We start from the raw sequence: 13,154 nt of genomic DNA, 5'->3' as shown, positions 1-13,154 counted from the left end.
GATTTTCGCACTTAAAGTGCAAATCTTGGATACAAGTGCACATGAACAAACTAAGTCTACACTAAGCCGGATAACCCCTTAAACAAATAATTATTTAGCCTAAACATTGTGTCAGCCACACTAAACCATTGTTTAAGGCAGGGGTCACCAACCTTTTTGAAACCAAGAGCTACTTCTTGGGTACTGATTAATGCGAAGGGCTACCAGTTTGATAAACACTTAAATAAATTGCCAGAAATAGCCAATTTGCTCAATTTACCTTTAATAAATAAATCTATATATATAAAAAAAATTGGTATTTCTGTCCGTCAATCCATCGTACATTTTTTTTCCTTTTACGAAAGGTTTTTTGTAGAGAATAAATGATGAAAAAAGCACTTAATTGAACAGTTTAAAAGAGGAGAAAACAGGAAAAAAAATTAAAATCAAATTTTGCAACATAGTTTATCCTCAATTTCGACTCTTTAAAATTCAAAATTCAACCGAAAAAATTAAGAGAAAAACTAGCTAATTCGAATCTTTTTGAAAACATTTAAAAAAGAATTTATGGAACATCATTAGTAGTTTTTCCTGGTTAAAATTAATTTTAAAGTTTTGATGACATGTTTTAAATAAGTTAAAATCCAATCTGCACTTTGTTATAATATATAACAAATTGGACTAAGCTATATTTCTAACAAAGACAAATCATTATTTCTTCTAGATTTTCCAGAACAGACTTTGAAAGAAGATTTAAATTTGATTCTACAGATTTTCTAGATTTGCCAGAATATTTTTTGGGAATTTTAATCATAATAAGTTTGAAGAAATATTTCACAAATATTCTTCGTCGAAAAAACAGAAGCTAAAATGAAGAATTTAATTAAAATGTATTTATTATTCTTTACAATAAAAAAAAAAAATACTTGAACGTTGATTTAAATTGTCAGGAAAGGAGAGGAAGGAATTTAAAAGGTAAAAAGGTTATGTGTTTAAAGATCCTAAAATCATTTTTAAGGTTGTATTTTTTCGCTAAAATTGTCTTTCTGAAAGTTATAAGAAGCAAAGTAAAAAAAATAAATGAATTTATTTAAAGAAGTGAAGACTAAGTCTTTAAAATATTTTCTTGGATTTTCAAATTCTATTTGAGTTTTGTCTCTCTTAGAATTAAAAATGACGAGCAAAGTGAGACCAGCTTGCTAGTAAATGAAAAAAAAAAAAAATAGAGGCAACTCACTGGTAAGTGCTGCTATTTGAGCTATTTTTAGAACAGGCCAGCGGGCTACTCATCTGGTCCTTACGGGCTACCTGGTGCCCGCGGGCACCGCGTTGGTGACCCCTGGTTTAAGCTAACCCTCCTTGGGTAATTTTTTACATGGGTAAGTGAACAGTGTATTTTTTGAATCTCCGGCTCTTAGCTTTGTATGGACTCATTGATCGTTTACAAACTGAGTTCGGAGAGGAAGTGAAGTCAAAAAGGCCGGGCCTCAACCATGCCCTTGTTTCTCATTCGTCTACATGTACAGACGCTTGTGGAAATCAAACATGAATACCTTAATATAAAGCGATTGACGCTATTTCGGATTCAACAATTTTCAGACGGCAAGAGAACTTTCGAATGTCCAGGTCAGCTGTGATTCTACTTACCGAAAAACGTAGTCCATTTTTTTGAAGGAGAGTCAATGAGAATGGGGGCTCCCGTGGATGTGATAAAAAAGGTAGCGTCTGCTTTGTATTACTGGCCATCAAGGGAAGACTACGGAAAACGGCGAATGCGCTTGGACTGGCAAAGCAGACTATGTCAGTTAGTGTCCGCCATGTGTGTTGCGGACCCAACGTCTAGGTCCAGAGTATATAAAGTCACTAAAAACGAACGGACAATGAAGGTAAAGGCAAAAGAGTGAGGAGTGTCCTGACCAGATATCTAGATCCCTAGATTGATTGTTGTCAAATGTTCTTTGTTACATTGTTCACCTTTACACGTCCATTAAAGTTTTGATTTATTTATGATGGCTCAGGTGTGATTCACTCCAATAGGATTACACAGTAGTGTTGTGTCGTTTGCAAACGATTCGTTCGAGCGAACGAATCTTTTCAATGAACGTACTGAACCGAATCACTTAATGAACTGATTCGTTCTTTTCTCAGTTCAGTTGAGCCCCGCCGTGACCATGCCGGTAGGAGTGGAACTGGCGCATTCTGTGACTCACTGAACCCTCGACGCAGCCAGCTACTCATCATGGGGGCGGGGAGAGGGACTGAGCGAACGATTCGTTCACCGCGGATTAATGACATGAATCACTCAGTGAACGACAACGCTCTCGCTCTCAGGACTCACAGACCTACTGACACAGAGAACTGACTGTGTAGCCGAGGAGGACTTGACATTGAGGATCTCGTTCAGTCACTGTGCGTGTCGTTCATTGGGTGCTGAGGGCTTGTGTCGTTCGCGAAATGACACACACCAAGATCTGCCGGTGGGGAAGCTGCTACCGACTGACTCATGATTCGCCGACCTGCACACTTTTTTGGGGGGGGATTCGGTGAACACATTTTTTGAACGAATCAATTTAAGGGAACTGATTCTAGTGATTCAGTACAGTCAAAAGAACTGCCGATCCCATCACTACTCCACAGCACACTGGATTCCAGTTAATTGAGATACCACAACACTGGATATTGTTCAGATAAGTTCAATTTAATTTAAGAACTTGCACACAAAGCAAAACTAAAGGTGACTATGACATGCGCGTTTTCTGTGCGTGTGTACTAGGTCGCGTCGTGCCGGAGGACGAAGGGGGCGAGAGGGTCTTAAACGACCATTGTGTGTGTGTGGACAAGGATAAGGTTAGGTGTGTCAGGCTTTCCCCTGATAGTTTGTGTTTTAGTTTTCTTCCTCTGCATTAGTCTTGGTTTCCTCTGTGTGTTTAGTATTTCCTGTTTTTAGTTCCTGTCAGCGCTCTTATTTTGTTAGTTTCCTGTCTTTCTCCCTGAGCGCTGTTTCACCTCAGCTGCGGCTGATTGGAACCACACCTGGTTTCAATCAGCCCGCTCCTATTTTTACCTGCTTTGTTCCTCCAGTCAGTGCTGGATTATTGTCGTGTTGTGTCATGCCGATGTCGTTCCTGTCACATCGTGTCGTATCTTGTCTTGTCTATGCAGCGTTGCGGTAAACTATGTTTGATTGCGGTTTTTAGCTCACTGCTTTTTGTTCCCTGCTTCCAAGTTTGTTATTATATTACCTCTACGACTTCTGTTTCCTGCTCGATTCTTGCTAGCTTCCATGCTAAGTTCCTTTTTGTTTTCTAGCTCCCATGCTATCTCCCTTAGTTTGTTATCCCGCTTGTGCGCGCTTTGTGTTACTACCCTTTTGTTTGTTCTTGTCCATCCCATCCATCCATTTTCTACCGCTTATTCCCTTGCGGGGTCGCAGGGGGCGCTGGCGCCTATTTGTTCTTGTTCTATTTATTTAAATTGAATCATGTTTTCCTGTTCAATGCCTGCCTTTGTCTTTGCATCTTGGGGTTCGTCACAAACTAACTCTGACAAGGTGGGATTTACCCTAGGTTGAAGGGGCCAGAATATGTGCATTTGTGCACATTTTTTCATTCAAGCAAATGGGAGAACAGGCCCTACATTGTTTGAGTGCCCAAAATAGTCCAATAAAGAAAAATTATTTACCACCAAGTTTACATTGTGTGGTGTGTTGCTTTGATTGATTGATTGACAATTTTATTAGTAGATTGCACAGTACAGTACATATTCTGTACAATTGACCAGTAATTGGTAACACCCGAATACGTTTTTCAACTTATTTAAGTCGGGGTCCACGTTACTCAATTCATGGTAGAGAAAGAAAATATAATGAAAAATAAGAAAAAAATGTTTTGAACCTGTGACGCAAACTAATACATTTACATCCACGATGCTTTGTCTACACCTTTACCTCTCCCGTCCAAAGGCAAAACCTAGTAACTCACTTCTAGCTGATTTTCAGAAAACAAAGGAAAACTAATCTATCTTGATGCTGTCTTACAAAGATCTACAAAGTCATCAAACGTATAGATGTTTTCTTGAGCTTTCATTTTCTTGCCGATTGAGCCATGGATTAAATCTGCTCTCATGAATGTGTGCCCTTTCTCCAGATATTTTATCACAATCTCGGGTGGGCCCCATTCTGCGTTTGCACATTGGGCAAGAGCCGTGTACAGCGTCCAGTTTTTATTTTGACCTCCACAGTTATCTGCCCAAAAGAGTATGCAAGGGGAAGAATCAAGAACAATACATTTAATGAAGGTGCTTGCAACGTCCTGGGCCGATCTTCCAAATATCCCCTCGTGCCATAATATCACATAATCAGGTTGACCGTCAGCCCCCATTCATGCAAATGTCTCATTAAGGACAATAAGGCGACTGACAAAGAAGCTCCGATTGGTCCCTTGAGATACTAGGTTTTTCTGTTGTATCTACGCGGTTATGAGGTAGTTGCTAGGTCCTGCCATGCGCGTAACAGCTTACTTACGGAACAAATTACAATATCGCATACAGTAATGTAAAGCATATCACCTAGAAACTCCAAAATTATTATCAGCTCAGTTTTGACCAAAATTGAGTTACTGGGTTTTGCCTTTGGACGGTAGACCTGTTTAGAACAATAATTCTGGAAATAAACCTGTGTTCTGTCAGTACGATACAAGTTAATCCACCTACTCAGTGGCCTAGTGGTTAGAGTGTCCGCCCTGAGATCGGTAGGTTGTGAGTTCAATCCATGGCCGAGTTATACCAAAGACTATAAAAATGGGACCCATTTACCTCCCTGCTTGGCACTCAGGGACATCAAAGGTTGGAATTGGGGGTTAAATCACTGTAAATTATTCCCAGGCACGGCGCCGCTGCTGCCCACTGCTCCCCTCACCTCCCAGGGGGTGAACAAGGGGATGGGTCAAATGCAGAGGACAAATTTACAGGACAAATTTCACCACACCTAGTGTGTGTGTGTGACAATCATTGGTACTTTAACTTAACTTTTAATCTAGTAACACGTAAGGTTCGCTCATGTCAACTGGAAGTAATTGATGTTTTAAGTGACATTCCCACAGAGTAACAGTGCAGTCAAACGAAACACAAGTACATGCACAAATATGTATTCAAACAGGTAGACTTGGCGTAAGAACAGAGATAGACGTGTTAGAAGGGTAATTTTCAATGTCTGCATTTCCCATGTCTGACACGGAAGACAATCTTGTCCCGCTGTTCGAACAACTTGTTTTCAACAATTCCATGTGTTTCTGCAACACACCATCCATCCATGCATTTTTTACCGCTTGTTCCTTTCGGGGTCGCGGGAGGACAAGTCGCCTCCTCACCGCAGGGCCAAGACAGACAACATTCACACTCACATTCACACACTAGGGCCAATTTAGTGTTGCCAATCAACCTATCCCCAGGTGCACGTCTTTGGAAGTGGGAGGAAGCCGGAGTACCCGGAGGGAACCCACGCAGTCACGAGGAGAACATGCAAACTCCACACAGAAGGATCCTGAGCCCAGGATTGAACCCGGGACCTTCGTATTGTGAGGCCCCTATTCCACCGTGCTGCTAACCAGGCACAATCAAATAATTTCCAAGACATGTACGATTATTCACAATAATCAACCAATAATTGTACAAAGATTCATAATGAACGGCATTATCAAATTTTCCCACACTCAAAGTCGTTCTTAAAAAATATTGTTTCAGGGCACTCAAAACACAGTTGCCTTGTGGATGAAATGTCAAAACGATACAACGCTTTACCGTTCTGACCTAAACATTCCTGTGTAGACAGGCTCTTAGGTCCAACATGTCATGTGATGCCACTGTTAAGGTGACAAACCTCCTAAGCATTATCACGTTACACTTTGTCACACAAGGTCGCACAGACACACACACACACACACGCACACACACACACACACACACACACACACACACACACACACACACACACACACACACACACACACACACACACACACGCACACGCACACACACACATACACACACACACACTAAAAGTGTATGTTAAATCACCATGTCAGGTCCACAGGCCGAGCCTTCTGCTGCTGGCATGAACTTGGTCTCGCACTTCCTCCCAACACGGTGGCACCAAAGAGCTTTGCAGATATCCTAGGAAACATAACAAAAAATAATTTGCATCACATTTCACCCCTGTGGCGTTTTTGTTTCTTCTCCAAATAGAAATGTGATGACTGCTACAACTACCTAATAGCTGCATTGTACAACAGCAATGTGGAAAAAAACACATTGCTGTCTGGAGAACGATTTAGAAACAAGCAGTTTAAAGAACAATAACAGAAATATACTTCCAAAAAAGGTAATTGAATAGAATAGAATAGAATAGAAAGTACTTTATTGATCCCTGGGGGAAATTTGGAATTACAAACAGAATTCCTCCTGAATAAATGTAATTAGTTAACAGACTTGTGTCACAAGCAAAATAAGTATATATTGAGGTACTTTTTGAAAAACCTTCTCACTTTGTTGACAAATGTTTAATGAGATTAGCGTACATTATGTAATATCTGAGACTTTGAATGTTTGCCTTTAAAAGGCGGTGCCTGTTGAGTGACACCAGCTAGCAAGAGAGTATAGTCTTAACAGAAATTCACATTCAGGAACACGAAGTGCCTCAGCTTTTGTTTACTGCCGCTAATTTTCCAAACCATTCCAGCGTGGAGTCTCGAATTGTATAGCACCATTCTTTCACCTTTGTGGGCTCTGAACCGAGGATGTCATTGTGGCTTGTGCAGCCCTTTGAGACACTTGTGATTTAGGGCTTTATAAATAAACAGATTGATTGGCCTTCTCAGGTCTCCCTCTGTCCCTTTTGTATGCTCACGGCTGTGCCGGGCCAAGCTCTTGTGTCAGTGTTTTAATTACCTACAGTGGGGCAAAAAAGTATTTAGTCAGCCACCGATTGTGCAAGTTCTTCCACTTAAAATGATGACAGAGGTCTGTAATTTTCATCATAGGTACACTTCAACTGTAAGAGACAGAATGCAAAAAAAACAAATCCAGGAATTCACATTGTAGGAATTTTGAAGAATTTATTTGTAAATTATGGTGGGTAATAAGTATTTGGTCAACCATTCAAAGTTCTCACTGATGGAAGAAGGTTTTGGCTCAAAATCTCACGATATATGGCCCCATTCATTCTTTCCTTAACACGGATCAATCGTCCTGTCCCCTTAGCAGAAAAACAGCCCCAAAGCATGATGTTTCCACCCCCATGCTTCACAGTAGGTGTGGTGTTCTTGGGATGCAACTCAGTTTTATTCTTCCTTCAAACACGACGAGTTGAGTTTATACCAAAAAGTTCTACTTTGGTTTCATCTGACCACATGACATTCTCCCAATCCTCTGCTGTATCATCCATGTATCCATTTTGGTATAAACTCAAGTCGTCGTGTTTGGAGGAAGAAGACACAAAACACAACCTGCAACTTGCAACTTTCCCAAAATGTTGTTATTAATTTTTGTTATATTTTGGTTAGGATCGGGTTAACAATACCGATACAGAAATGTCCAATAGTAAAAAATAGAAGAGCAATGGAGTAACTTTCCGAACCCTTTAACACAGGGCTTGATCTATACATCCATTTTCTACAGCTTGTCCCTTACAAGATCGCAGGAGGTGCTGGAGCCTATCCCAGCTGCACATGGGCGGAAGGCGGCGTACACCCTGGACAAGTCGCCACCTGATGGCAGGGCCAACACAGATAGACAGACAACATTCACACTCACACTCACACACTAGGGCCCAATTTAGTGTTGCAGTCATGGGAAGATCATGCAAACTCCACACATACAGATCCTGAGCCCTGGATCAAACCCAGGACAGTATTGTGAGGCACATGTACAAACCCCTATACCACCGTACTGCACTCGGGCCTGATCTACTAAGATTTAAATAACAAGTGCTAAACAGTGTGAAAACAAAATTGTGTGTACTATTGATGGGTGTTTTGCGGGTCATTTACTAAGACAATTGATTTTGTAAAAATAAGTGGTGCAGATCAGACTTTTTAAATGAGGATTCTGCATCACTATTCAGGCTGTCGACATGAAGACACTTATTTCCCTCCACATTCATGTTAACTTCGGCTCGACCTGTGGTGTTTTGCAATGTTATTGATCATGCAGCACACATCTATAATTGGTACCACCTTTTCTGCAATATAGAATCGCAATTTGGAAAACAGAACCTATTTTTAGTATGTCTAAAGGGCGCTCTTGGAGACTGCATGACTGGTACCTTTGCTACAACCCCGGCAATAACTGCGATAGTGCACTGGAATAATTCAGAGGCAAAAAATGCATGTTGTAAAAAGTTTGATCATATAGGACAGTGTCCGCAAACTTTTTACACCAAGTGCCACCTCAGAAAACATCCTGTTGCAAATCACCTCCTTCTGACCGCGGCAAAGCCATTTTTGCGTGCCAGTTTGCACGTACAATCCAGACATTATAGATAAAGACGCAAAACAGCAGTCGCAAAACAGTTTTAGGCTTGATAAATCACATTACGTGTGCAAAATGATTATATTTGCATCTCCTCATCTTGCTATTGTGGGAATTTTAGTAATTATCATACAAACCCGGTTTCCATATGAGTTGGGAAATTGTGTTAGATGTAAATATAAACGGAATACAATGATTCACAAATCATTTTCAACCCATATTCAGTTGAATGTGCTACAAAGAAAACATATTTGATGTTGAAATTGATAAACTTTGTTTTTTTTGCAAATAATCACTAACTTTAAAATTTGATGCCAGCAACACATGAAAAAGAAGTTGGGAAAGGTGGCAATAAATACTGATAAAGTTGAGAAATTCTCATCAAACACTTATATGGAACATCCCACAGTTGTGCAGGCTAATTGGGAACAGTTGGGTGCCATGATTGGGTATAAAAGCAGCTTCCAAGAAATGCTAAGTAATTCACAAACAAGGATGGGGCGAGGGTCACCAATTTGTAAGCAAATTGTCGAACAGTTTTAAAACAACATTTCTCAAAGAGATATTGCAAGGAATTTAGGGATTTTACCATCTGGGGTCCGTAAAATCATCAAAAGGTTCAGAGAATCTGGAGAAATCACTGCACGTTAGCGATGATATTACGGACCGTTGATCCCTCAGGCGGTACTGCATCAAAAAAAGACATAGTGTGTGTAGGATATCACCACATGGGCTCAGGAACACTTCATAAAACCACTGTCAGTAACTACAGTTGGTCACTACATGTGTAAGTGCAAGTTAAAACTCTGTTATGCAAAGCAAAACCCATTTACCAAAAACACCAAGAAACGCCGCTGGCTTCGCTGGCCCGAGCTCATCTAAGATGGATTGATGCAAAGTGAAAAAGTGTTCTGTGGTCTGACATGTCCACATTTTAAATTATATTTGGAAACTGTGGATGTGGTGTCCTCCGGAACAAAGAGGAAAATAACCATCTGGATTGTTATAGGCGCAAAGTTCAAAAGCCAGCATATGTAATGGTATGGGGTTGTATTAGTACCCCAGGCATGGGTTACTTTCACATCTGTGAAGACACCATTAATGCTGAATGGTCCATACAGGTTTTGGAGCAACATATGTTGTCATCAAAGCAACTTTATCATGGACGCCCCTGCTTATTTTTGCAAGACAATGCCAAGCCACGTGTCATAAATCCGTGGTTTCGTGGTAAAAGAGTGCGGGTACTTTCCTGGCCCGCCTGCAGTTCAGACCTGTCTCCCATCGAAAATGTGTGGCACATTATGAAGCGTAAAATATGACAGCGGAGAATGTTGAATGACTGAAACTCTACATAAAACAAGAATGGGAAAGAATTCCACTTTCAAAGCTTCAAAAATTTGTTTCCTCAGTTCCCAAACGTTTATTGAGTGTTGTTAAAAGAAAATGTGATGTAACACAGTGGTGAACATGCCCTTTCCCAACTACTTCGGCACGTGTTGCAGCCATGAAATTCTAAGTTCATTATTATTTGCAAAAAAAGAAAAAAGTTTATGAGTTTGAACATCAAATATCTTGTCTTTGTAGTGCATTCAACTGAATATGGGTTGAAAATGATTTGCAAATCATTGTATTCCGTTTATATTTACATCTAACACAATTTCCCAACTCATGTGGAAACGGGTTTGTATATTCAGCATACACATGAAGAAAGACATGGTAAATTGATGACGCTAGATGTGCTGTCCTCTGCAAACAAGTTTAATCGATCAGCGTTGCGTGCACTGTCAAGTTTGCAAGTGTTTTAATACAGGCAAACCTTTAGTACATCAGGCCCGCAGGGGTGTAGAAAAACATGCACCCAACTGTGTTGGCTGTGATATGATTTTTTTGTTTGTAAACTTATGAGGTATGATTCAAACTGACAGGTACAAATATGCATTGAAAGATATAGAAAACAAGCTGCAATCACAAGAATAATAGGGCACAACTGCCAAACTCAATTCACATGATCTCGTAGACGGGATTCTCAGCAGTGGTCTGAAAAAAATCGGATGGGAGCACTGTGTGGTTTCCATGATCATGTTGCCAGAAAAACACCGTCTACTACTTTTAAGCATTTCCATCCTCCTACTATCCGAATGACTGCATCTGACTGAGCTTGACAAGTCAGCACAGATGCTGACAGGAACCTTGGAGTCAGCGCTGAGTTCCAAAAGAGCCATTTTGAATTCCATCCCAAACCTGAGTTGTCCAACATTCTGTAGCTCCTTTAAAACTGTTTTAGAAAAAAAAAGTGAGGCATGAAAATGAAATAAAAAGAGCCGAACAGTTAGACTGGAAATTGAAATATAGGACAACACACAATAAACTTACCCTATAATATCTGATCTTGGGTGTTTTATGAAGGTAGACCACACATTTTGAACCCTACAGTCTTACCATAAGGGAGGTTTAAAATAGCTTGCCAAAAAGGGTTATACATTGACTCACAGTACAATCAACTGCAGCTGAGAGGTTGATGTTTTGTTTAATTAGAGACAAATATCTGGAAAGGCTAGGATTTTAAGTGCTGCTAAGAGACTGTGGGCTGCCATACACTCCGATGCTACCAGGTGCACAAGTGTCGTCCAAAAGACATATTGTAAAAGCGAAATCCACGAGAGAGCACTTGTTGAATATTTTATAGCTGAAATCAGGTTTAGGTAATGAAATGTTTGGGTGTTTAGACGAGCATGTTCAGGACAATGACATGTGTTTATGTAATAGGGGAGTCTGAAGCTTGTTTTTTCAAACTTATTCATGCTGTTACTGTCATTCTTCCACATGTTGTACAAAGCATATATGCTGAACTTCATTTAACTAGACAGTGAGATGTAACGCTCTAAGAAACACCTGTTAAAATACTTGGAAATTATACATTTTAACCTAACATGCTGTATGTTTCATATACAATTATAAAAATGATCTTATGATATATATTTTTTCTTTTAGATATTAAATTACACATTTTAATTATCTTTCACTGATATTTTTCCTCATACAATCATCAATATATGCTTATTGTACGGATATAACTATTGATTAGTGTATTTGATTAATCGCGTAGTCGGATAGAACACCCTTTACAGCCTCAATGCGTACTTTAGGATTTGACTATAACTGTATTTCCACTTGATATAACCTTTATTCATTTTTGATGAATGCAAATATCAACATTGAAATTGCACATTTAACATGTGTGTGAAAAAAAAAAAGACATCTGCTGTCCGCCGCCACAAAGACCATGGCACCGACACGACACACTTCACTCTATTGCAGCGGCCATGTAAAAATAATTGCGTATTTCAAGTTCCAGGCATTCACTGCAGTCCATATTGGACCAATTCGTATTGATTAAGCTCATTAAACAATTAATCAAAGAGAAAATAATACAAATCAAAGCTTTTTTGTAATCAAATTAATTGATTTACTAGATTAATTGTAGTAAGCCGAGCTGATTGTCTAAAATAAATCAAACAGTTTCTCTTTCTCTTACACGCCCACACAAACGCACACGCACACACACACGCACACACACACACACACACACACACACACACACACACACACACACACACACACACACACACACACACACACACACACACACACACACACACACACACACACACACACTCTCACGCACACAGTTATTTTAAGATAACCCATCTTTCTCATTCCCTGTTCATTGCCTGATCAGATATAAAAATATACAATGAAAAAAAAACGTTGGTTATTAATACATTTAGAATTATTTATTTCTCATGGTTTAAATGTATACAGACATGCAGGACCGACAAAAAGTTGAAGGCAAAAGTTCATCCTCATAGTTCACGTAGACACTGGCTACTTTTTTGTATGGGCTGTTAGATTTTATTTTGAGTGTACTATTTATGATAATAATGTCACCTGATTACTGTGAATCTTAAAGTAGAACTGCACTTTTTGGCTATTTTTGCCTACCATTCACAATTCTTATGTGAGACAAGAACACATATGTCTATCTCTTTTTTAAGCATTCTAAATAGTAAAAAAAAATGCTAGCAAGAGGTGGCTAAGAATGCAGGCAATGGGGATTCAATCTATTCCGCCTACGAAGCCCTCTAAAAAGCATTCAAAAATCTCCATCAACATTTTATATAGATGCTGTGAGTTAATATTTAATGTAGTAACAGACACATCTTTAATAACAGTTACTATTTACCGTATTTTGGTAATTTTAAGCATTACCGGGCTTTGGAGGGCTTTACAGGCATAATAAATTAATACCATTAGCTAGAATGTTAGCCACCTCTTGCTAGTGTTTTTTTGCGATTTATAATACAAAAGAAGACATACGTGTGCTTGTCTTACATAAGGATTATGAATGAAAGGCCCCTCTATTGCGTGCACCTTCACAGTTTCATTATATTCAATACAAACAAATGTGCTTCTGGAAGAACCTTAAACAATAATGTTTCTGGTGAATGTATGTATTTTTATCAATTTACAAACGAAATAATCTCAAGTCAGACACAATATGTCCAACAGCGACATCACCAGTAATGAGACAATGTGACAGTAACGAGGAACGATTCCCATTGGCAATGCTCCAGTGTATATTTAGTCATAGA

At 39.4% G+C, this 13,154-nt stretch overlaps 1 protein-coding gene across 3 annotated transcripts in view; it reads right to left on the bottom strand.

The window, feature by feature from the left end:
* The window catches only part of LOC133562220 (A disintegrin and metalloproteinase with thrombospondin motifs 16), a 166,862-nt gene that overhangs the window by 50,023 nt on the left and 103,685 nt on the right, over window positions 1-13,154 (bottom strand). For all 3 annotated transcript variants that reach the window (XM_061916195.1, XM_061916194.1, XM_061916196.1), the window contains one exon: window positions 6,052-6,147. In XM_061916195.1, the coding sequence (XP_061772179.1) occupies window positions 6,052-6,147 (96 nt within the window). The remainder of the gene's footprint in view (window positions 1-6,051; window positions 6,148-13,154) is intronic.

The sequence above is a fragment of the Nerophis ophidion genome, linkage group LG11 (genome assembly GCF_033978795.1).
Source record: "Nerophis ophidion isolate RoL-2023_Sa linkage group LG11, RoL_Noph_v1.0, whole genome shotgun sequence".
In the NCBI taxonomy this organism is placed as follows: domain Eukaryota; kingdom Metazoa; phylum Chordata; class Actinopteri; order Syngnathiformes; family Syngnathidae; genus Nerophis; species Nerophis ophidion.
The sequence above is the reverse complement of the archived record's forward strand: the minus strand, read 5'-3'. Positions and strand labels throughout refer to the sequence as shown.